Below are 25,518 nucleotides of genomic sequence, written 5' to 3' on the forward strand. Positions count from 1 at the left end.
CTTCTAGGCCGTGTGGCCTGGGAGGTGCCTGGTGCCAGGAGCCTAGCTCAAGGGCCTGAGGCCAGCGCTCCCTTTTCCCCAGGCAGCCTGGGAGCTCAGATGCACCATCCGAGGCATGGGGCTGGCTGGTCCCCTATGCGCACACTGGGCTGCCATCGCCAGCTTTGGACCTGGGGCTGTACCTCTGCCTGTCGCACAGTGCTGGGTCTGTGGAGACGAGGCTGGGCACTCACCTCCTCCTCCCTCCTCTGCAGGCACGGGGCAGTCGGGGCCCCGGCGGGGTGACTGCGGGCAGAGTGGGGCGTAGTCTCGAGGAGAGCTGATCTGGGTGTGTTGTGGAGCTAGAGGTGCGAACGTGCCCTGGAGTCAGTGGAAATGGAGCCAGGGGACTCAGCCGGGCTGAGCGGGGACAGCGCCGGGCAGAAGGACGGCGGGGCAGGCTCTGGGGCCACTTGTTACCCCCTACTTATTTCCTTTGCAGGGTCTTCGCGGCCTGAGTTCTCCCATTGTGAGCCTGTGTTACCCTGAGCTCGGCCCTGGGCAGGGACCAGGGTCTGGGTGCAGCCTCTGCACCCCGACTGCATGTCCTTCTGGGAACCTGACTGACTTCCGGGAAGAGGGAGTCACTCTGGCTGAGCCTCAGTTTTCCCATCTGTCAAACAAGGAAAATAAAATCGACCCTGCAGTTTTGCTTTGAGACCAGTAGTGATTCACACTGACACTTTGCGAGGTGCCAGAGCACAGGGACCTGTCACTGAACTACTGCTGGTGTCCTGTGCAGGGTGAGAACCCCATGGGGTAACAGATGAGGAAATGAGGCACAGGGGCCATGATTTCCATGCTCCCTGCTCCCGGGATTCTCTCTCCAGAGCACAGAGTTTGTGTCAGCCTCAGCTGCACACTCTCCTCCGGTGCCCCCGACTAGTCACATGGCCAAAACCGCAGCACACACAGGAGACACCAGAGTGGACTTCAGGCTCCAGGGCAAGAGTGGGGGATGCCTTTGGTTGGGGGCTGGATCGCAAGCCAGCCTTGGCTCAAGACAGCCCGTGCTTGCCATCCAGCCATGCTGTCCCGGCTTCTGCTGGGTAAACACGGGGTGCCCACCGATGCCACAGCCATGTAGACTTGATGTTGCCCTCTGGGGCCTTCACAAGCCCTCTCAGAGCCAGCCACATCGGGAGGGGACAGGGGCTGCCCCGCCTCCCCCACGGCTGCCGTCCCTTTGGAGAGCTCAGGTCTTGCTCCAGGCCCTCCTTCCAGCCCCAGGCACGGCCACCCTGGGGCACCTCGAAAGCCGGGGCCAGGGGCGAGAGGGACCCAGCGAGGCCCCAACACATTTGCTGTCTCTTTATTGCACTTTTACCACATTCCAAACTATTCCACAAAAACGCTGCCAAGGAAAGCCTACTCTGCCCGCGGGCACCCAGGACGTGTTTACACCCCCGACCCAGGGCTCGGTCGGAAGACGCGGCCCCTCTGCTGAGAGTCTGGGCTACCGCAGGCACCGAGTAATGGAATGACCGGTTGTTACGTCACTCTGAGCCACACAAGACCAAGTCCATCAGGAGCCTCCTGCGTCTCGGATGAGACTCAGCCCTCGAGGTGCGGGGCCCTGGGGGCCCCCGGGAAGGGAGAAGAAAAAGTTTTTATTTCAAGTTGGGTCCAGAGGCGAGAAGGCTTTGCTTCGCGGGAGAATCTGGCAGAGGCCGAGCGAGGGGCCGTCCTTGTGAATTCGGTGGGTGGTCTGGGGTCTGTGTCGACGGCTGTCTATTTATATACATTTACACCATGTATAAATATAAAACAGTAAATAAAGTCTTCCTTTCCGTACAAAAGGGGGTCACCCGCCGCCAGGCCGCCTCTGTCCATGAGCACAAGCCGCCTCCCAGCCTTTTCTGGTCTCGAAAACGAGTAAACCGTGTCCTGTTGGACCCACCGCCGGGGGGCTCACGTTCCCCGACTCAGGAGCAGCCCGTCCGGTCTGAATTCGCTGGATTCACGGCGTGCGCGGGTGTCCCTCCTCAGCGGCAGGCCGGCGGCTCGCGGTCACTACCTCCGGGTGGAGACTCTGTGCTCGGGGTCCAGGTCGTCCTCCACCACGCTGGGCAGCCCGTCCTTCTCCACGCAGTCCCTGACGGCCTGCAGCACGATGCGCAGCCGCCGGTCCAGGGCCTCCAGGTGCGGCTGGTACAGGATGGGGGCCACCCGGTCCTCCCGCAGGGACTCGGCCATCAGCAGGCTCAGCTTGTACTCCTCCTTGGCCAGGAGCTGCAGCCGCAGGTAGGTGGACTTCCTGATCCTGCGGGGGACAGAGAGGTCAGCCCTGGCTCGAGGGAGAAGGTGTGCAGCTGTCGGGAACTGGGAGCGGGCACGGGCCGGGATCAAGGGCTTCCTCAGGGGCACCCAGGAGGGTCCCGCCTTGCAGGACAGGTGGCCCGGGCGAGGCCCGGTGGTGCCAGCAGGCCCCCATTATTCCAGGCAGACAGAGGGCGAGGATGGGAAGGCTCTGCCTAGTCTGTGGCTGCGGCAGCATTTCCCCTCTGACGGCGACAGGCCAGGGCCCCAGGAGGGCAGCGGGCAGGGCCGTACCTGCAGCACTGCTGTAAAGGCACCAGAATGGAAAGCTCGTCATGGGAATATTTTCCAAACCTGCAGAAGAAAAGCAGAATCATCGGGGATCACACGAGGGGGACACCTATGTAGAGGCTGCAACACAGGCTTCTTACAGGGGGCCAGGGCGTGGGGAGAGTGGTAGCTTGTGGGTAGCCTGTGGGGCTGCGAGGGCTGTGGAGGCCAGGGAGTGTGTCCCCAGCGCCCTGGGCATTGTGGCCTGAACCCTCCTGTCCCCAGCACCCTGGGCAGTGTGTCCTGGCCCCTGCTGTCCCCAGCCCCGGACACAGGGCCTGGGACAAGGAAGGCCCTGAAAGCAGCCTGGCATTCTGGCCACTGGACGGGACAGAAGCTTCTAAGTGAAGAGTCCCAGGCGGCTGAGTGGGGCAGGTGTGAGGGCCGGTCAGGCTGGGTTCTGGCCGCAGTGGCCTGTTTTAGAGCCGGGAACAAGTGACCCACACATGAGAACTGTCCAGGTGCCCAAAGCTGGTTCCTCTGGGGCGTCCGAGCAGTTGCAGCTTTAATGGTCTTGAAACAGGGGTCCCCTGCACGCAGCCCCACCTCCCCACCGTGTTCACTCTCCCGGGTGGCCCAGGACTGCCCAGTGGCCGGCCGGCAGTGGCTGCAGGCCCTCCTGATGGGGCAGGGGAGCCGTGTGTCCCTGCTGGCCTGTCCCAGCAGCCTCTCTGGGCCTCAGTTTCCCCAGGGCAACATGAAGATATGATAAGACCCCAGTCACAGGGTTACTGTGGAATTAGGTGAAATAACATCATAAACCCTCCCTGCCAACGGGGCCTGTTTACCACCCCAGTCGGAGGCCAGGGCCACGTCTGCGTCACACACAGCGTGCGTGTGGGAACGGCCACATCCCTCCCACCGACAGCCGTTCCTCCCGGGTCCAGACAGGTGAGGATTCGGGGCTCACCCTCTTCCGTTGTCTAAGTGGATAATAAATGTCTCGTTCCCAAACTTCTCAAAAGTCTCGTAGTGATGGCGGTCCATGTTTCCTGCGGAGAGAAGCAGAGCCAGCTGTGGCTTCCGGAAATCTGCGTGCAGCCCAGACGCGCCCTCCCTCCCTCCCTCCCGCATCTGACCTCTGAGCCGTAAGGACAAGAACAAGCAGGATCCCGGCCCCCCCCTTCAAACCATGGCCTCAGCTGGGCTCCCGCTGCTCAGCTTTAAACACCCGCTCTGGGCCGGCATCGGGTCGAGGCCTGCCGGACGCACCCATGAGGAAGTCGAAAATGGTCATGTCCATGATGTCCAGGATGCGGTGGCTGCTGTCGTAGGGGGGCGTCTGCTTCACCTCTTCGCAGTAGTCGGGGTCCACCTCCCACCTGCAGGGGATCAATCCAGCGTGAGAAGGCTGTGTCCTCCTCTACGTGGACAGGGAGGCCCAAACCCACGTCTGGGGCTGCCCAGTTTGGAACAGTGGGATCGACACTGCAGCAAGGACTGGGGTTGGAGAAAAGGTCTCACCATGGAACAAACTGTCTGCAGATGGACACACACCTGCAATGGGCTGAGAATGCATTAACAGGAGTAGGAGCTGGGAGGTGATCAAGCCGCGTGCCCTGCCCTGGACTAACCACGCCTGGAGGCTACTGCCAGCCCCAGATGCCAGGTTTTTGGAGGGTCACTGTTAAAGACCAGGGCTGGATGCCACACTCATGAGGACATCTCATGGCTGCAAGCACGGGCAACGTGTCTTTCGGACGAGGGACAAGAAGGGCAGGGAGCGAAAGTGTGTTCAGACACTGAGAGGCTGTGTTTCTGGAGACCCCTGGGGGCGAAAGGAGTCGTCCTTCCCGTGCCGGGGTCAGGTAGAGCTGGGTCTGCCTCCTTCTCCGCCACTCCCTGCATCCGTGTGGCCACTGACACCCAAGACCCCTCTGGGCTTGTTTCCCGGCCACAGAAGCCAGCCCTTCCAGCCCCTGAGGGTCAGAGTGGGCAGGACGCCCCCACGCAGCTCACTCACTCCGCCTTCTTGCGCTTGTGGTACGAACGCCGCCAGGGGTTGCGCCACGTCTTCCTCTTGGCCAGCGACAGGTCCGGCAGGAAGGCCGCCAGCGAGCCCTCGATCTGGTCCGGCTTCCCGCACAGCGCATGCTCCGTGGAGCAGTAGTAGGAACACTCCCCGTAGAAGCAGATGTTGTTGGCTGGCGGCAGAAGGACAAGCCTGTTAACATCCCCACACGCCAGCCCCTCCCTGGGATGTCAGTCCTAGGCCTGCGTCCACAAGTGGCATCCACGGTCCCCCAGGTGATGCCCAGCCTCCCCCACACCTCTTCAGGAGGCCCCCTCCACTCTCACATTCCATCTCAACTCTGCGTTAGCGAAAACAGAGACCCAGAGAGGGGAGCCCACCTGCCCAAGGCCACACAGTGGGAGAGTTATGTTAGGATCTGAACCCCAGTTCTTCCTAGTCACCCTCAAAATTAAGGGACTGGAGTCCATGGACATTCTAGAGTCAATATTCAATGGCTTAAACAAGACATTCATCCTATGAAGAGAACCCACAGAGTGGGAGAAAGTGTCTGCAAACCGTATATCTGATAAGCAACTAGTATTTAGTACATATAAAGAACTCTCACGACTCAATAATAAAAAGACAAATAACCCAATTAATAAATGGGCCAAGGAATTCAATGGATATTTCTCCAAAGAAAATCTATAAATGGTCAACAAAGACATGAAAAGATGCTCAACATCATTAGTCATCGGGGAAATGCAGATGGATCTACAAGGAGATGCAGTTTCTCACTCGCTCTGATGGTTCTGATCAAAAGAGCAGATGGTAACAGGTGTTGATGGGGGCGGAGAAACTGGAACCCTCACACAGTGCTGGGGGGAACATAAACAGTGCAGCCGCTGTGCAAAACAGTCTCGTGGATCCTCAAAAAGCTAGACACAGAATTCCCACATGATCCAGCAATTCCTCTTCTAGGCACACGCCCAAGAGAAACGAAAACACGTCTACACAGAAACTGTACTAAATGTTCACGGCAGCTGAGTCACAATGGTCAGAGCGGAAACAACCCAAGTGTCCATGGAGTGATGAATGGACGAAGACACTGTGGTACATCCATAAAACGGAACGTTATTTAACCTGAAAAGGAATGAAGCACTGACACTGGCTACATCGTGGACGAACCGTGAAAACACGATGCTTAGGGAGCAAAGCCAGACACGAAATGCACATGCTGTGTGATTCCATTTATACGAAATGCCCAGAACAGGCAAATCCATACAGAAATATCAGTGGCTGCCAGGGGCTGGGGGAACGGAGAACTAGGGGTGACTGTTCACAGGGACGGGGTTTCTTTTTGGGGTGAGAAAAACGCTCCGGAATTAGGTAGTGGCGATGCTGAACAATGTCGTGAATGTGGTAAAAACCACTCAACTGTACACTTCAAAACGATGAGTTTTACGATATGTGATTATATCTCAATAAAAAGAGTCATTTAGACAGTGCGCGCCGTGCTGCCCGGCTGGCTAGCGAGCCCGGTTCACGACTTTATTGCCGGAGGCCCGGGCTGCTTTCAGCTGCGGATCAGGGCCCGACGGGCAGCCCTGCTTGTGTGTGTATTTACTGACGGAATCCCTGTCCTCACGTTTAATTACTTTATTTGTAATTTGTAATTTCTACACCCTCAAGGGCCTGGGGTGTAGAAATAAGGGAGCCGGAGCCCCAAGCACCACTCGAGAGCCCCTCCCATCTGTACGGACGGCCGGTTTCCCAGACCAGGGTCCCCTCCTCTCCCGCCGGAGCACGTCCCGGCCGAGTGAGATTCGGGACACAGTCTCCATCACAGCCCCGTGGAATCAAATACAAGCTCGGCAGGGCGTGTCTACACGATGCAGAGTCGCAGCAGCCCAGGCCACGCCCTCCTTAAACTGAGGTCCAGCGGGGATGGGAGCCAGCGCGGGCGGCTTCCACACCCTCCGGGCAGTCCTAGGCTGGACCACCTGCCTCTTCTGCCACCCCTGATGATCCCAGAGCCATGGTTGGATGATTACCGTAGGAACTATGGAAGAAAGCCTGGTCTGTGATCGCATCTGCATGTCAATACCGTTGAATCAGCCACAGCCTGAATCAGCCACAGCCGCACGACAGGCCTCGACCAGGCGACCAGGCAGCGGCTCCATCTTCAGGAGGAAGATCTTTATCCTCCTCACCCGGGGAGCCTGGAGCTTGTCAGTCCAAGGGGCTAAGCCGGCGTTAGGTGGATTCTTGTCAGAACAGAAAGGCCTTTCATGGGCCACAGCTTTTCTTCCTGGGAGATCAAATCCGGTTTCTGAAGGGACCCCCAGGATGGGGCTCTGATGGCCAAGGGTCTGTCTCACTTAGGCGAGGCCCTCACCTCCTCCTGCCTCAGTTTCCTCGTCTGGAATGAGGGCCACAGCGGCGCCTGCTTCACAGCTGAACAAGGTGACCCAGGTGGAGTAGAGGACTTGTCCCGAGTGGGCCCGTCAAGGTTGTGAGGTTGATCCCCTGTGCCTGGAGGAGTGGGCGGGGAGGAGGGAGTGCTGGTCCCTTTTCATCTTAGAACTAACAATCGGGACGCACAGCGGCAGGAGAAAGCAGGGAACCTGCCCTCTGGGTACTCGGGGTCACCTCCTCCAGCCGCCTGAGAACTGGTGCAGATAGACTGCACCGAGGGGGAAGCCTGGTCCCCACGGGCCAGCACGTGGCATCAAGAGGGTCCCTCCACCCGTGGGCCTGAGTATAGAGACCAGGTCCTTCTTTGAAGGTTCAGGGTTCATCCACAGGGAGAGGGGTCTGGAGAACAGGACATCTGCCGTCCTCACCCGAGCTAGGTGGTTGCAGAGTGCGGGCGGCTATGTCACATGAGGCTGGAACGCCAGGAGCCCCCATTATCCAGGAGTGGCCTGAAGATGCCTGGGCACAGTGCTGGGAACCCCTTGCCCTCAATGGGCATTTAAACTGGACACATGTCCACAGCGTGTGGACAGAGTCCCGATGACCAGCCAGCCAGAGCCAGGCCAACATGGCAGGAAAAGCCCATTTGAAGACGCGGGTCTGCATGTCTGGAGAGGCTGGGCAGGGGAGCCGGAGCTGCTCGTGATCTTGTCTCGTCCTGGAGAAGTTCACACAGGTGGGGCCCCTACAAGGGAGCCCACGAGCCCAGAGCCGTGCATGGATGACATGCAACTTTCAGGATGCATGAGACACGTCGGTAGCAATTTACTAAAAACATATGAGAAACGTGATCTGTGAACGTTTGGAGCCCAGAAGCCTTGGGTTCTGACAGGCCTGCGTCTACGCAGCTGCCCCCATGAAGGCAACTTCCACCGTCCATCCTGACACGTCTTGAGCTCACCCTCGCCGCCCCTTCCAGATCGCCCATCTTCCCGCCAGCTGAGAGCCGCCTCCACCTCTCCTGCATCCGGTGCCCGCTCCCCGGCTGGCCGCACAGATTTTTCTGTTTTTTGACTGACCCCAGAGCAGAGCTTCTCGGGCCCCTGGAGGCAGAATGGTCGTCTGCCTGGACTAAAGTCTTCTCCCACGCGCTCCCGGCTCTCAGCAAAGCCTGGCATCCGTGGCGTTTTGGCATCGGTGGGCCCGGAAGTGTAGGCGAAGCAGGAATGCTATGAAGGAATCTGAACAGACTTTGTTTCCTAAAATGAGATCAAAGCTGGCTCCCGTCATCCCACAGCTATAGAGAAAACCAAACGTTCCCAAGGCTTCCAGGAAGAAATCTGGCTGACGGAGCTGGGCGTGGGGACGGAGATGGGCTGGGGAGAGAAGCTACATGTCAGAAGCTGCCGCGAAGCCAAACCCTACACCACTCATCAAGCCACGCTGTGGCAGCGTCCCATATACAAAACAGAGGAAGACTGGCACAGATGGTAGCTCAGGGACAGTCTTCCTCACCAAAAAAAAAAAAAAAAAAAAAAATAATTGCAGAAAGAAATGGACAAACAGCAGCCACACAGCCTGGTGGCAGACCCAGACACGGGGTCCCGTGGACGTGGCCCACCTGGACTCTGAGTGGCCGTCACTGTGGGTGGCAGCGGAGGTGCCAGGACATCTAAGTTGGAGGGGAGATCACAGGAGGAGTCCCTGATGGGCTGAGGTGGAAGAGGAGCTCGGACGTCTGGGGGATTCCAGCAGAAAGCCCCAGAACCCGAGGTCAGGGAGGAAGGTTTCAGGCCTTTGAGAAAAAGGACCCTTCTAACAGCTCAGGCTGTAAAAAAGGAACTGAATTATCTGTGAGCGATGAGCTCCCCGTCACGGGGAGTATGCAAGCTGTGGCTGCGGGCAGACTCAGGCAAGGCCAATGGAGAAGTCCTCAAAGACCCCTCCCGACGACAGGCGCTTTCTCGGCCCTTTGATTTCTGGTCACGTGGGCGAGACACCGACGACGAAATGGAAACAGTCCTCCTGCCTCATGGGGGTTTCTGCCCTACTTTTCCCTTATTCATGGGCTCTGAGAGGAGGAACCTGTGAGGATCTCAGCATGCACCGGATGGCAAAAATGGAGCTTAATTAGATTACGGCCTCATGCACCTCAATTCTGAAAATTTATGAATGCAGCTGAGAAAATGTGCAGAGCGTGTCAGGCTGGACATCCACAAGAAGTGGATCTCAGGTGGGCTCTCATGCGCCAGCAGATCCTGAGACGCGGCCGACCCGGGGCCTCACGTGGATTTCATCTGCGTGAACCGGCAGAGGAGGGTACCACGCACGTGTGGCTGAGGCAGCCCTGCAGGAGGGTTTCTGTCCCAAGGTGGGGCCCACGCCCTGTGGGGTCCTGCGATGGAGCTGGTCGCTCGGTTCTGCTTGGCCAGCATCGCTGGGACCTCTCAAGATCCCAAGAACGGAATCTAAGTGACAAAGTCCTGGATGTGGAAGGAGGTTCCCGCCAACCCCAGGAACAGCCCAGTGCAGGGCCAGGCCCAAAAATAAGTGCTTGGGGAGGAGGGATGGGCCCATCACAGGGTCTCAAAGGCCAGACCTGAAACAACCTGGGGCAGAAAGTTCAGTGGGTTCTGACTTTGGTTGATGTGCCTTTAAGATTTTAATATGGAGTCTTGAAGGTTTTTATGAAGGTCAGCACCTCAGCAGACACACAATCTACACGTGGAGCATGCAGGGTACCCGGGGGTGCAGGGCACCGTGCCGCCCCCTGAGGGCACCGGGTGAAGCCCCCGCTCCACTCCCTGCCAAGTCGAGGAAGGGGAGGCGGCCGGCCCCTTGTCACCACATGAGGGTCTTGTTGGGTGTTTTTAAATTTAGGGGAAAGTTCAGAGAACGGAGGTCTCCTCTGGTTGGACCAGCTGGAGAAGACTTCCCGGAGACACTGGGGGTTTTCAAAAATGGATTCATTTTGCCTTTTCAAACAAAGGTAGAAATAACCTCTCCGCCCAGCCCAGGGGATGGGTTAAATAATGACGGCATGCCCATTTTTGGCAGCCTTTTAAAATCATGATGTTGATGGACGCACCTCGATGTGGAAGGGCAGACGGCGTGTGGTCAAGACGGCGGCTGAAGAACAGCATTACACACGATTTCTTTTTCGCTAAAACATCACTAAGCTCGCGGTCTCTGTGCAGTAGGCCAGGTGAGGGCGGCCCCCCAGGGCAGGCGAGTTACCTGGAGAGATGAAGAAGGTCCTCCACAGCTTCTTGTCCCGTGTGACGTCCCGGATCTCCTTGGTCATGTTAACCATCCTGCCAGCCACGGGCGGGACCCGGCGGAAGTCCAGGATCCTGGCAGGAGGGACAGGGAGAGGAGGCTTTATCTCTGTCCCCCCCGCCCTCTCTGGGCTGGAGCTGAATGAATGGGCCCCCCTCTGCCTTCCTCTAGGCCCAAGTCCGGGGTCATGACTCTGCTTGGTGCCCTCGGTGACCAGCGGAAACGGACTGAGGTTGGCGGTGCTTCGATTACCCGGCGTCCGCCCTGCCAAGTGCCCGGGCCACTAGAACATGCCCTCATTTCAGGGCTGAGTTTAAAACAAAATTAAGTTAAATTAACCACTTTCCATGGGACTCTTTCTGAACCACACTGCACACGTCACCGCTCGCCTCACCACGTGGAGAGCCCTGGATGAGAGCTTTCCCAGGTGACACGGGATGTCGTGACGTCCTCTGTGGGGAAGTGGCCAGGCGTGGAGGAATGCAGACAGTCCAGATAGGACTGGCCGCGCCCCTCATTCCACTCCTCCTGTCAGCGGGCACACCCAGCCTCCCGTCCTGTTATAAACAAGTTCACCTTCCTCCTAATGAGTAACCCGCACCGGCTCGGTGGAACTATTCTTGTTGTCACAGAAAGGCCCTTTTCTGTGTTCAAGCTGTTCTAGATAGTTGAAATTGTTGAAATCTGACTTGGGGATTTCTGCAGCCACCACATAAGATTTTCGATTGTTAAAAAAGCAGGTCTTGCCAATTTCAGTGTGCACATGGGTCACCTGGGATCTTATTAAAATGCAGGTTCTGCTCCGTAGGTCTGGGGAGGACCTGGGGCTCTGCATTCTAAGCAGCCTGGGTGACACGATGCTGTGGGGCCCGGGCCAAACCCCGAGCACCGTGCGTCACCCACTGTCAGGTCAGGGCCCTGCCATGCAGACGGGGAGGCCCCGGGGAGCCAAGTGGGGGTTCTCCCAATGCACTGGACCCTGGGAACTGACCCCAGAGCCAGGCCCATGAACTGCTCCAGAGAGCACAGGACTCTGAGCAAGCCCAGGGCTGCTGAGGAGTCCACTCCACACAGCCACACGTCAGCCACCTGTCCAGTTCCCCAGTAGCGAGAGGCCACACGGGGGGGGACAGTTTGTCAAGACTCGTGTCCCTCGGTCTCGCTGTGGCCCCCAGGGGAGTTGGCACCTGCAATTCTCTGTGTTAGCGCTCCTTCCCTCTTTCCTTTATCCCCACGGTCCACCAGTCCACCCCTGGGTCAGCAGCCGCTCCTGGGATCTCCCACTGGGCACTGTGGGTGCAGGCCCACTGCCGGGCACGTCCGGGTTATGACACCATGAGGCAGGGACCATCTCTGCATTGGAGGCGTGGGCCGTGGGTAAACCAGCTGGTCTCCTCTGTGCATGGGGACCACATTAGGATCCCCAGGGTAAGGGCCAAGGACCACTCATGCAGTGCTCAGACCCAGCAACCGCACTCCTGGGGAGGCTGCGGCGGGGGCTCACCTGTCTAGGTGGAAGGCCGCGATCTCTGCATTGTGCCTCTCGTAGTCAGAGAAATAGAAGAAGTCAGGGGGCGTCTCCTGCTCCCTCGTTTGTCTGGACAAAATGGGACAAAATGGAGAGAGTTTATCACCGAGGAACCGTCCAGTGGAGGACGTGCGTGGCTCGAACCCGCTCTCGAGAGTTGACTGTTAAATTCCCGAGAATTTCGCAGACTGGCTGTTAAACACGGGCACCATTAAAAATTAAATTATTCAAACTTACAATTAACGAAGTTACATTTAAAAAGTAATGACTACGTTAATCTAATCCCTTCCCAGTTATCTGACATTTCACCATTTGCTCTGCTCTAGAGGCCGCTGGCATCCCTCACATCTGCAGGGTGGACACGCTACGTAACAGGGCTGCATTTCTCCCTAATTCCACCTGCAGTGGCCTCGTGGTGAGGCCGGAAATCAGCCACGGGGAGGTATTTGCGCTGCAGAAATCAGCAAACTCCACGAATCAGGCTTTGCCCCGACGGGGAGCTGGTTATAAATGCTGATCAGCCCACCGTTGTCCACAGCTCCAGCCAAACACAGGTTCTCCCAAAAGGACGATGGCAGAAGGCAGCCTCTGCGCCCAGCAGTCTGGCTGACGCGGGCAGGGAGCGCGTGGACGGCAAAGGGGCCACGGGCACGAAGGAATCTCCCTACACGGGACGAGGCCGACTCTCCGGGGTGTGAGCCGGGGCCACGGTCAGGCTGGACAAACGGTCCCTTAGCCTGCTCTCTGCCGCCCGTCAGCTCCCTGGACGGGGGGGTCCCCTGGGGGACGTCAGGGAGGCCGGGAGCCTTTTTCGGGCCCCTGGGGGACCCCTTCCTGAAGTCCACAGAGGGGATCTAGTTTTCAGGGTCCCTCAGGAGGTCCTGGCACTTAGGACTCACAGTCCGCCTCCTCCGTGCCCCGCGGCAGCTCCCTCCACCTGTCCCACCTCCCCGAGCTGAGTCAACACCGTCTGCTGCTCCCCAAGCTCGTCTCCTGTCCTCCACTCTGTGAGCACTTTGCTCACACTGTTCCATTTTCCTGGAATGACTTTCCCCTCGTGTCACCCCGTGGCTAAGTCGTCATTAACGCATCCCACCCACCCAGGCCCAGGGGATTCCACACAAAAGGAGCCCTCGGTCATTGAAGTTCGGAGTATGGGTAACGGTGCTTACCGGAGCACCATATGGGGTGTCAACAGTGCACATTAGCACCGTTAAGGCTCTGACAAGGCCTGCAGCCACTCTGTTTCTCAGCCCGACACCGAGGGACCATTTTGTTCAGAGCACGTCACCATGCTCCACACTTTTAAGAACAGCTGGTTTAAGCTCTTGACCCCCGTCAAAAGCAAACTCCTTCACAAAACCCTCCCGATGCCACAGCAATGATGAGCCCTGCTAGTCCCGGGCCCTCCTGGCCTGGAGAGCAAACAGAAGGCTCTGTTTGGAGCAGGGATGTGCTCCGCCCATGACAGCAGCCTCGGAGCCAGAGCCGGGCCCCCAGCTGCTCCCACCGGGCTGGCCGCCCCGCCTCCATGGCCGAGTGAGTGAGCCCTGTGGCCGCAGCCTCTGGCCAGCTGTCTATGTAGCCTGCACGGCCCCGTCTCCCGGCCTCCATGCCTCCCCTGGGGGGCATGCACTGAGGAATCCCGGACCCCCTGGCTCTGACATCTGCACCCACGGTGAGCTGCAGACAGCCCCGAAGGAGTGTCGCTCACCCCTCAGTCCCGGCCATGGGACAGGAAGCCATGCGCAGGGTGCATGTCATTCTGTAAACACTGGTGCTTAACAGACGCCTGGGAACCGGGGACACGCAGTGACTGCAGGTGACCTCACCCACCTGTTTGCCTCGTGTCCAAGATCGTGTGAGAGCAAACACGGTCCCTCGTGGAACCAGGTCCCTTCCTCACCCCTGCCTCCACCTGTCGAGGGGAAATTGGCCCAGGAGGCCCCTCCTAGGCCAGGCCCAGGAAGGGAACTCAACTCTCAACCTAAGAAGAATTTACCAAATGCTGGAGACCTTCCCCACACTGGAAAACGCAGAACAGGTGTGAATCGTGGGCCTCACGTGTGATCCCGCCCACCCTCCCACACAAGGTGGAGGCCGTCCAGTTTGTGCTTGAATGCTCCCAGCGATGGGAGACTCACTACATTTCCCTGGATAACTTACCCCACCACAGCTTCCCTGCCTGGGTCTTTCCTTCCTAATATGCAGCTGAAGTCAGCCAGGACCCCTCTGGGCACCCCAACCCCACTGCCAGCCAACGTTATTGCTAAACACACATGTGCACACACACGTGCACACACAGGGTATCCGTCCTGGGGAGTGTGAGGTCACTGTGGGGGAGGACCAGATCCAGGCAGCAGGCCCATTGGTTGCACGTCCACTGGCAGCTCCCTGGCTGCCGTGTGCGCAGAGTCCCCGATAGGGAGATGCCCTGACCTCCATGCTTCCCTGAATGTCACCTGAACAAGGTTCCCTCGTCAGCCTTTCTAGGAACCAGCTTGTGACTCTGCGAACAGACTTTGTCTCGTGATCCCTGCTGACGTAATGCTGGCCTCGGCACCCACGCTGGCACTTCGGACCCCATTAGGAATGGCCCTGGCCACTGCAGGGGCTCCGTGAGAACACAGCACGGATGGCACACGGGTGAACCATGCGCACGGCCATCCAGTAACTTCGAGGGGTTGGGGTGGTTCTCATGCATTTTTCGGTCAACAGACACAGAGGAGGATTGGTGCATGGCGCTGCTGGGTGACGGGGGCTCGAGAAAGGGCAGCTCCAGGGCCGAGGTGCCTGCAGAAGTGGAGGCCACGCTGGCTGGGCCGCTGAGTTCAAGAGAAACAGTCTAGACGTCTTTGTGGAATCTCCTGATTTTTAAATGCTGGCAAGTAAATTTTATTCTCATTTTTTGACCGTGGGTCAAACCAAATATGAAAACCGAGGTGAAGGCCGCCCACAGCCCCCGAGTTAGCACCTTCTGGCGGGGTGGATATTTTTGAGGTTAAAAAGTGGTCACTGACTCAATTTGGAAAAACAGGTGTCGAGCAGAGCCCTCTGCACACAACACTGGTTCTACTGGATTTTAATCAGTTTTAACCAGAAAAAGAAGAATGCAGATTTAAGCAAGATTTCTTTTCTGGGGAACTTCCCTGAGCCTTAAATGCACAGAATGGCCATGTCCACCAAGCAGCATTTCCCAAAAGCATCTGACTGCAAACCCCACCTACACATCCATGATCTTATTTGATTTTTTTTTAGTCTGTTGTGGAATTAAGAATTACCTTCTTTGGAAAAGACTGGCCTCAGCCACTCACGACCTGGGCAGTCAGAAATGATCGCCAGCCCCTGGGGCAGAGCTCTTCATGGGGACCCTGTAAAACTTACAAACTGTCTGCCCTGAGAAGCCCACTCGGGGCCACGCCCAGGTCTGCTGGGCAGCACAGAGATCTCCTATTCTTTCCTGGGGGCCAGCTGTCCCCACCCCACCCAGGGCTCCGGGGCTCTGAGCCTGCATCTCAGTGTGGCCCCTGCACCCAACGTGAACGCCCCTCCCCACCCAGTGCGGCCATAGGATTTTCCGTGGTGATGGACATGTTCTGTCCCTCACTGGCCACGCCAGCCACTGGGCACTTGAATGTGCTGGCGTGATTGAGGAACCGACTTGTAAATTTTACTTTAATTAATTCAGCTGTAAACAAGGCACAGGTGGCTGTTGGCTATTGTCCTGGATGGTGTGGCTCTAGCGGATGGGGCCTTCTGAGGTTTCTCTGCCCCCTCTGACTGTCCCTCTGTCTGCCTGCCTTTCCTCACCTGGGTGGGATGGTGGGGCCCCGGTCCTCTGCCCACCCATCTCCCAGCTCTGCCTCTCCAGGGCTGTTTGAGGGCACTTAACTCATGGCTGCCCTGGCTGGACTTTCCACCTTCTACTTTCTCAGATCGGCCTTTCCCTGGCCACCACCTCCAAGAAGCCCCTTCAGAATCAACCTGTCCTTTTGGAGATCCCTCCCTACCTGTGCCCAGGTGGCACCACAGAGCACCACATCACACTCCAGCAACAGGGCACCTGGGGGCTGCCTGCATGCATGCTGAGGCGGGAGACCCTGTCCACTCCCCCAGATCCTGTCTTGCAAAAGGGCACTTGTCAGATCTGCCCCCACAGAACAGACAGCATGTCTCCACGTCCAGGCTCTGCCACTGGCCAGTGGCCATGTGACCCCTCTCGGAGCCCTGATTCCACTCCCGAAAGGGAGGGTGAGAACGGCTGCCTCTTGGGGCTTGAGGTATACCGTAGGCACTCAATACGTGATGGTTCTACACCTGCCAGTGCAGGCAGACATCCACTTGGGGCTCTTCAGTCCTGACCAGCCTCGCAGGGACCCCCTAACAGTCACAGAGCAGTAGGGTCCACTGCCTTGTCTCTGCACAGCAGCACAGCGGGGCTGGGGAAGAGCGATCAGAGGCCGTAAAAAGACAGTTTGAATTCCTCGCTGCAAAAGGACACTCGAAGCTCCAGCGAGAGCTGAGTGACTTGCTGACGTGAGTGACCTGCCGGAATCTGGTCATACCGCACATCTTGTCCGCGACCCACGTCTGCTCTCGGCCCCGGTAGCAGCAGGCAGACATTCCCACCCCAGGCTCTGCAGCCTCCAGCAGATTGGGCACATCAAGAGGTGAGAGCCCCGGGGCGGCAGGGCCCAGCTGGGCAGGGAAGCAGCGGGAGGAGTCCCGAGGGCAGACAAGCAAGTGGCCAACAGCAGAGCCACCCTTTAAAGCCATGGGGTGCCGGCCAGGCTCAGCCTCCCCAAACTCACCCCTCCTCACTCCACTCCTGGGCACCCGCCCCAAGCCAGGACTATTGCAATCAGAAACCTCCCAGCCTCTTCTCCAGCCCGGCCCTCCCCCTCACCTCGCCCGGGCTGCTCCAGCATCACTAAACCTCTCGGGGACCCGGCCCCCAGGCCTTCCCATCTCTGCACCTTTGCCTGTGCTGTGCCCTCTGCCTTTCTGTCCCTCCTCCACTCTCCCCGAGATCTGTCTCAGCCCCGCGGGCCTCCCTGACAGCCTGAGATGAAGGCTCGTGCCCTGAGGAGCTTGGCAGGGCCACACTACACCATTGTTTGCAGTGCCTGGGGGCAGGAGGGCCTAGCCAAGTGCCTGCTTTAGAAGAGGTGGTTAATAAACAAATGAGCAGGGGCCGGCCCTGTGGCGTAGTGGTTAAGGTCGCGCAGCCCGCTTCATCAGCCCGGGCTTTGCCGGTTCGGATCCTGCACATCAAGCCATGCTGAGATGACGTCCCATATAGAACAGCTACAACTCTACAACTATGATACACAACTATATGCTGGGACTTTGGGGAGAAAAAAGGAAAAAAAAGGAAGATTGGCGACAGATGTTAGGCAGGGTCAACCTTCCTCAAAAAAAAAAAGAATAAAAAAAATAAATGAGCAGATGAGGAATTAAAGGGAGAAGCACACAAATCTATCAGCAGCCTTGAGCTCTTCCCACCCTCATTTCTTCAATTTCCATCATCATCACCACCACCACCATCACCATCATCATCACCATCATCACCATCATCATCACCATCACCATCATCATCACCATCACCATCACCACCATTACCACCACCACCACCATCACCATTTCATCATCACCATCACCACCATCACCTTCACCACCACCATCACCATCATCACCATCACCACCACCATAATCACCATCACCATCACCATCACAGCCATCGTCCCTAACGCATACTGACCTCTTATTGCCTGACGTGCAGTGGCAATATGTGTGATGCTAGAAAGTGACCATTCCTATCTGCCGATAATTTGTCCTTCGTCCCCTTCTCCCTCACCCCGGCCCAACCTCTGAGCAGGTCACACACCTGGGACGCAGGTGGCTCTGAGCCCTGCAGCTGTGGGACGAGCCTAGCCACTTCCTGGAAGCTCTGTGACCAGGTTCCAGCACAGTTCCTGGTTCCCTCACGTCTCCTACCGCGGGGCTTTCTGGTGACCTCCGACCCAGGCTGTTCACAGAAAGAGGCGGGTCTGTCCCCAGCCCGGAGGCCACACGGGCCTTCTGCCCGGCCCTCTTGGCTTCCAGACACCCCTTCCCCAGAACGGCCCCAGAAGTGCAGAGACGTGGTGATGAAAAGCTTTTTGTCCACGGGCCCAGTGGCTTTCCTCACTCCTGAAAAGCTCCGTGATGTCCCTGGGCCTCTGTGTCCTCTGGGCCGGCCTCCAGATGTGGAATACTTGTGAGCGGTTTAAGGCTCGTCTGAGCCATGAGCTCCTGGGGGCACAGGCCCAGGCTGACCTGTCCTGATAAGGCCCATCCGGGGGAGAGAGGGCACACGAGTGAAGGTGGACCGCAGTGTGGGAGACAGAACGCCCGTGGTGGAGCGAAGGTGCCCAGGCCAGCGGGGGCAGACCTGACTCCCCATCGCAGCTGGGAGGGCTGAGTGAGTGCCCTGAACTTCCTGACCCTCATCTGCCCCCACTGTAGAACGGGGTAATTTCTCACACCTCCCTCCCCACAAGATAATCGAACAGGGCTCTGGGTGTGGCCGCTGCCCGGGCTCCTCCTGCCATCGAGCGGTCAATGGTCACACAGGCGGAGAGCTGGAGGCAGGAAGAATGCCGAGAAGAGGCCAGACTTCTTTGCGGGGCCGATAAAGACAGGCAAGGCCAGCTCCTCACTGTCTCACTGCTGAAGGTCCGGCCAGAATAAAGGAGGGCGGTGGAACCTGCTGGCGGTGACTGCCGGGGATGGAGGGGAAGGGTAGCCACCCCGGCCCATCACGACCCGAATACTCGGGTGAAATTACAGCCTCCACAAGCTGCCTGCTTAACTCCTGGTGACGTCCCTGCCATCAGTCCATGCCCGCGTGAACTCGGGTCTGAGAGCCGGGCATTGGCTCCGGGGGGGACGCCGGCTCTTCTCAGGCGGGGCTGCTGAGCAGGGGACAGCAGGGGGCAACTGTGGGGGTCAGGGGGGACTGGCAGGGAGGACATGGAAAACGCTCCCTCTGCAGCGAGGCCTTCCTGCCACGTCCTGGGTCATGGAGAACAGGAGGTGCTGGTGCTGACTCAGCCGCTTGGGGAAAGAATTTGGAAAAGTATTGAACCCAGTACACCCGGGCTCTGCTAAACCTGGTCACTTGGCAGCCCCTCCTCCCTCCAGGTGTCCCCGGTAGGTGTGCCCAGGTGAGGAGGCAGGTGCGCGCATGGCCCACCCCGGGCTCCGGGTTTCTTCCGGGGTGTGGAACTGTGGACATAAGATGCTATCGGACACGGTGGGGCTGGCCGAGCCCCCAGAGCCTGCGCCTGCCCTGACGAGGGGTGGGGAGGCCGGGACAAGCATTTCCTGGAACAGCACCCAGGGACACAGTGCCTGGGAGTCACGGTCCTCTCAGCTGACTGAGAGGGAGCCCCTCCCCGGACACGCAAGACCCCGAGAGGACCAGGGACCCAAGCAGCCTCTTGGTCTGGCCACGCCCTCCCGGGGGCCGCTGCCCCCCACAGGGAGCTGTCAGCACCTGGAGCCCCCTAACCCTGCCTCTGAGGTCAGAGGGAGCCACACCTGGCCTGGGGCCCATGCGGCAGGAAGGTGAAAGATTTCTAAGGCTGACTTTCCTGGTAAAATAGCCATGGGGACTCAGACACAAAGCACGGCGAGGTGACTGTCCAATGAAAGAGGCCTTGGCAGCAGCATCCAGGGGCTAAAGAGGGAAGAAGGGGCAGAACTTGGTGAGATTCAGACAGGCCGGATCCTGAGGAAGGTGCTCGTCCACTCTTGCTCTCTCAGGAAGGCCTCAGGAACCTTAAACCTCTGCCTGGCTGGGACGGTCACCCTGAGCCCCACAGGCCACCAGAAAGCAGGACCTGGAGGGCAGCCCCCCGGGGGGATGCCAGGCACACCTGACACCCTCAAGTCCCAGGCCTGCTAAACCCTGGGGACAGCCTCCTGCACCTCCCCACTCCCTCTCTCCCCACTTTAGAGGGACTTCCCTTAGCCCCGAAGGAAGCACAATTGAGCTGATTGTGGTTATTCATACTAAAGTGAGAATGACTAACATGTTGACCTCTCCCAGGAAATCTGTGAGCTGAGTGCCCAGAACCTCTGAATATGCTGCCCTAAATGGCAGAAAGAAGTTTGCTGGTGTGATTAAGTTAAGGCTCCTGAGATGGGGAGATTATCCTGGATTGATGATCACCCCAGTATCATCACAAGGGTCTTCATAAGAGGGAGGCAGAGGGAGATCTGATTGCAGAGGAGTCTACACTGACAGCTTGGAAGATGGAGGCTCTGGGAGAAGATCTGTCTCTAGCCCGCTTTCCTTGGCAAGGAAACAGATTCTCCCCCGGAGCCTCTGGATGGACGCAGCCTGCAGATCCATTTTAGATTTCTGACCTCCAGCACCGCAGGAGAATAAATCTGTGTTGCTTTAAGCCGCATAATTTGTGGTCATTTTTTACAGCAGCGACAGGAAACTAATACAGAATCTTTGGCGACACCCAAGCAGCACAAAGGACGCAGTGACTGAGCGACCTTGGAAAGGTCATGAAACTCAGTCTGTTTCCTCCTGATCTGGTCATGCCTCAAGGCTGAAATTTATTACACTTTTGAGAAATGATGCAGAACGTTTTGAGAGGCGGTACCTCTGTTTTCCCAGAAGCCAAAGAAACAGAATCCAAAGAGCATCACGTGCCGTCGCTGGCTGTGCGACTGTCCCCGGGGAGGCCCCAACGCTCCAATCCTTGTCCTCGTTTTAACGACAGGGGAGTCTGAGGTCGGGGAGGGGGAAGAGACGTTTTCAGATTCACACAGCAAAGTGGAGGTACTGAGTGGGAACCACGTGTCTCTGACCCAAATCCTGCGCTCTTTCCTTCGGGGCCGCCAAAAGTCAGACGTGGCTCCAGCGGCGGGTCCAGAACATCCACTTTCTTACCGGATCACAACCATCTCCCAGCGCTGGAACTCCTCCACGGCCCGGAGCCAGGCACAGCGAGGCCAGAAGACGCTGGCCGCCAGGGCGGGTGTCCAGGCTCACGCGGGGGACACTGGGAGGCTGTGCCACAGGCCCAGGGTTCCAGCTGCAGACACCGATCCTGCATCCCCAAGGAAGGTCCTGGCTCCCAGTGCAGGATGCTGACAACAGGTGTGATTTCAGTGGGAGGGAAGCCGCGTGTCCTGTTCCTGCAGACGCCCTTCCCAGCTCCTCCATGCACGTCATTGTCACCGTCCCCTTCCCCCCACAATCGTCGAACAACCGTCACAACAAAACACATCTCCTCCCGTTAGAAGCTGCCCCTCGGCAGTTCCCACTGGTGCTATTAACACCTCGACGTTCTTTAATTTGTGGTAAAACAGAAAACTTTTGCTTTGGTTAAAAATAGAGGAAACTGGCAGCTTGTTACCCAAGCCTGTGAAGGAATGAAAGCCAACGTGTATGGGCTCTGACAAGGAGCTGAGAGCCCACAGTTTATGTGAATTCACTTCCCGAAGCCTCGTGACTCCCTGTGATATGTCCCCATCCTACAGACGAGGAGACGGACGGTCAGAGAGGTCTCAGCCCATAGCAGAGGGGCCCCAATTCAGGGCCGTGCGCACAGGTCCAAGGGAGCCCTAGACGGGGCCTGAGAAGGGTGTGCAGGGGTCCTGGGTAGGCAGAGGTCTGGGGCCAGGAAAGACCATTGCTGGAGACGGTCAGCTGACACAGGCTGTCCCGACTCCCACCCCCTCCAGGTGGACAGGGAATGGGGTAAGCGGCTCGTCTCAGACCCTCTGTCCTTCCCCCCACTGCTGGCCGCATTGTCAGGCCTGGGCGGAGAGGGAAGGGGGCACGCACTCCCATGTGGACGAGCCACATGCCCGCCTGGCCCTCGGGTTCCATGAGGCAGGGACGACTGTGCTGAGGCCGATGTGATGGGGACGCAGGAGCCAGGACAGAAACCAACAGCAGGTCGTCAGGTCACACCTGGGGAAGAGGGCGGCTGTGGGAACACTGGGGGCACAGACAGCTGCCACATGGCTGTTTCAGAGCTAAGGTCACCCGAGATCCCTGAGCGCAGATGGGAAACTGAGGCCCAGAGAGAGGTGAACAACACACAGAGCTTTTGTGTGTCATGGAAAAGCCGCTTCACCCTGAACCCTGCAAGACAGAGGCAGAAGGAGTGGAGAGCCTGTCAGAGGCCCTGAGGAGCGGCCAAGAAGCGCATCCTCAGATGTCCCTGCACGCACCCCCTCGGCCAGAGACGCACACGACCAACTGCTGATGTCCACAGGCTCCAGCGCCCCATGTGCCTGGGGCTCCCTGCTCACCCTCTCGTTTACAAAGGCAGGTGAACTAACCAAGCCAGGGCTCTCTCCACCAACACCCTCACCAGCCAGAGGACACACACGCGGCCACCTGGACGACCTCCTCTGGGGCCTGTCTCAGGGACCCCATCCAGGGCGTGTCTGTGAGCACCACCCACCATGGTCTCCAGCCCTGAGCTCCGTTAGACGGTGCCATTCCTGCTAAGCCCCCAGGAGACCCCACTGCACTCCGACGGACCCGTAGTCATGATGCGGCCCCTCCCTGCCACCCTGATCCCACAGAGCTGAGGATCCTGCCTGCTGCTGCCGCAGGTCCTTTGCACATGCTGCCCCAGCCCAGAAGGCTCTGGGCCTGTCTTTCAGAACCCCCTCCTCGACCATCTTTTCTAACGAGCAGACTCGCCCCCACGCACAGGTTGGGGCCAGAAGCCAGCAACCTACAGCCCACGGGGTAACTCCAGCCAGTCACCCGATGGCATACAGTTCTAGTAGGACACGCTTGACTGTTCATGCGTTGTTTGTGGCTGTCTCCACACTACGATGGCAGAGCGAGTAGTTACGTCAGAGACCGTCTGGTCTGCGACATTGGGACTCTCTTATCCGGCCCTTCATGGAAGCTTGCTGACCTGGGTCTGAGCCATCTCCTTGATTCGCCTTCTCGGCTCCTGCTTCCCTCTCAAATGACCTATCTCTCAGTCGCGGTTTACAGCTCACGGTCCGCTACTGCCTCAAACGGTGCCCAACATGTCACAGGGGCTCGATAAACATGTGCGGATGCATGAGCGTCGACGCACGGTTGCTGAGATCCGTGACGGGTTTCTGTTCCCACCAATGTTCTGCAGAGAAGCTGGGTCCTCGTGGAACCCATCAGAGAGCCCACTTCCCAGACCCACTGTCAGCCACAGTGACTGCAAACCGCCAGGTCCCGCCAGCCCCACAGCCCTGCCGGCAGGAGCCACGGGGGCGTCTGAGGTTTGGCCCCAGCAGGCGTCTAAACATGTTAACAGTCACAGTGACGACACTGCTTACTGAACTCCCGCTTCGTCTCATTGAACTCATAACAACCCGGGAGCCTGACATTGCTGTTCCCCTTTTTACAGATGAGAAACGGAGGCAAAGACAGATGTGAGAGGCACGGCAAAATCTGCAGCCAGCTGCCCGACACCGCAGAGTCCCAGCTTTCACCCCTAGCTGCCCTGCGTCTGCAGGGCCTGGTACGGGCACGGGTGGGGCCGGGGGAGGCAGGAGCTGTGTCCATGGCTTGTTCCGGGACCTCAGGCAACACCAGGCTGGAGGCAGGAGGACCGGGCCCGGGACGAGCCCACATTCCACGTGGGCCTCCCGAGGGCCCGGCGGCAGGTCCACGTGGCACCAGCCTTGTGGGCCTTCTAGTTACAATTAAGTGTGTAAACCCCAAACCCAGCAAGCCGGGAAACCCAGCTCTGTTCTCAGAGCTTCACACTCACTGACTCAGGAATCATGAGGTGTTATTACCAGACCCATTTCACAGATGAGGAACCAGAGCTCAGAGACATGAAGACCCTGCCCAAGATCGCCGGCCAGTGAGCAGCAAAGGCAGAATCAGGCAGGCTGGCCGGAGAGCCGGCGTCACCACCATCCACACGAGCCTCACGGGGTGGACTCCTTGATCGAAGCACTGGGGGCCCAGAAGGCGTGTGAATGTCCTGAGGCTGCTGGAACAAATAACCCCAAACCGGTGCTTAAAACAACAGGGGCTTACCCCCTCACAGTTCTGGAGACCAGAAGCCCAAATTCTCAGTGTTGGCAGTCGTACCCCCTCCAGAGGCTCCCGGGGTCGATCCCTCTGCCTCTTCCAGCCTCTGGGGCTGCAGGTGCTCCTGGGCTCGAGCTGCGTCTCCCAGTCTCTCCACCATCCCCTTGCCTCCTCCAGTCTCAGTGTCCAACCTCCCTCAGACTCTCTCTTACGAGGACACACGTGATGGCACTTAGGCCGGGAATCCAGGGCGATGTCCTCATCTCAAGACCCTGCTTCATCATGTCTACAAACAAGGCGACACGTGCAGGTTCAGGGATCAGGACCTGACATCCTGGGGCAGATGCCACAGAGGGAACGAGGCCTTGGTTCCCATCTCAGGGCCAACCTTGGGAGCAGACGCTTCCTCTTCCTCCTGAACACACGACGATCCCTGACTCACAGAGAGGAGGCGTGAAGGCAGAAATCAGCCTCTCTGTCCTGGATAATCTTCCCGTCACTCATGCAGCAGAAAACAGCACCTTGTCATTAAGGAGATATATTAAGCTGTTTAATACCAGGTTTTCGGCTGGTGATGTTCTGGAGGAAGGGGACGGCCTCTCCTGGTAGTGACTCCAGTATGACCTTTCTGTCCTCGAGCGCACCGTCGCTACTTCCTGCTGACTTTGGCATCACCTGTCCTGGCCACCCGGGTGTGGGGGGGTCGGTGTGTTTGGTAAAACTCGCTCGTCTCGTTCAAAACCTCTGGCCTATTTGCCCATCCAATCTCTCTCGTGATGGACCGTCTGGATTTGGACTGTGCCATCTGAGCTACAACGAAGAGTTCTCAAGCCTCGGCCACTGAGGACAGGACAGGGGACAGGACCTCGAACGTGAGGACGGCAGAGAGCCCAGAGGAACGGGAGGCAGTGGTGTCTAAATTATTTATGAGCTGGCTGGATGTGCTTCATGCATGTTCATCACGGTGCAGGGAGACTGAATAACATGCACTTAGCAGGAAACGTCCTCTCATGCCCCCAGCCCCAGGAAGGACCCTCCCCGGCACGAACCTGGTTCCGACAAGACCTTCTAACTCAGACTCGAAGGGACCCCCCCCTGGTGGGGAGTCTCCCAGTCGACCTGACACTGGATCAGCCTCCATGGGATTCAGTGGGGAGGGCACCCTGGCGATGTGGCAGGAGCAGGAGTGCAGGCCTGGCTGTGTCCTCGTGCTGCTCGCTCACCTGGCTGTGACCCCGTCTGTACACGAGACAGCCGGCAGGGTGTGAGGTTCCAGGATGAGGTGCCGCAGGCGAGGGGCCTGTGAGTTTGCGGGGAATTCTATCTCAGGACTCTGACACACTACCCGGGACCCCCACGTGCCATCGGCTGGAACTGCCTGAGATGGGGCGCCGTCCCGCGGGACCTGAGCGAGTCGTGGTGGAGGATGCAGGGTGGCCCTGGGAGCTCTAAAGACCTCGGCTCCAGAGCAGGTGCCCAACCTGCGGCTTCTCCTCAGAATGCACGTGCTTCCACAGTTGGCACCAGCTCCGAGGAACCCGCTGCCCTTTGCTCAGAGCCGGTAATGTGCAGCCGCTATGAACACTGCCTCTCCACCCTCCCACGGCCCTCGGGGTGCGGGTGCCTCAGTTGTGCAGGATGAGGGAGGTGGCTTCT

General features: G+C 58.3%; 1 protein-coding gene across 1 annotated transcript in view; it reads right to left on the minus strand.

The window, feature by feature from the left end:
* Positions 1 to 1,308: 1,308 nt before the first annotated feature.
* FAM20C (FAM20C golgi associated secretory pathway kinase) overlaps positions 1,309 to 25,518 on the minus strand; it is a 51,145-nt gene continuing 26,935 nt past the window's right edge. Inside the window, exons 4-10 of the mRNA XM_058569467.1 lie at positions 11,781 to 11,873; positions 10,235 to 10,350; positions 4,592 to 4,772; positions 3,841 to 3,950; positions 3,539 to 3,620; positions 2,593 to 2,652; positions 1,309 to 2,302 (exon numbers count right to left, since the gene is read on the minus strand). Coding sequence (XP_058425450.1) covers positions 2,053 to 2,302; positions 2,593 to 2,652; positions 3,539 to 3,620; positions 3,841 to 3,950; positions 4,592 to 4,772; positions 10,235 to 10,350; positions 11,781 to 11,873 — 892 coding nt within the window. The 3' untranslated portion in view covers positions 1,309 to 2,052. The remainder of the gene's footprint in view (positions 2,303 to 2,592; positions 2,653 to 3,538; positions 3,621 to 3,840; positions 3,951 to 4,591; positions 4,773 to 10,234; positions 10,351 to 11,780; positions 11,874 to 25,518) is intronic.

This window comes from Diceros bicornis, chromosome 26, assembly GCF_020826845.1.
Source record: "Diceros bicornis minor isolate mBicDic1 chromosome 26, mDicBic1.mat.cur, whole genome shotgun sequence".
Classification (NCBI taxonomy): Eukaryota; Metazoa; Chordata; class Mammalia; order Perissodactyla; family Rhinocerotidae; genus Diceros; species Diceros bicornis.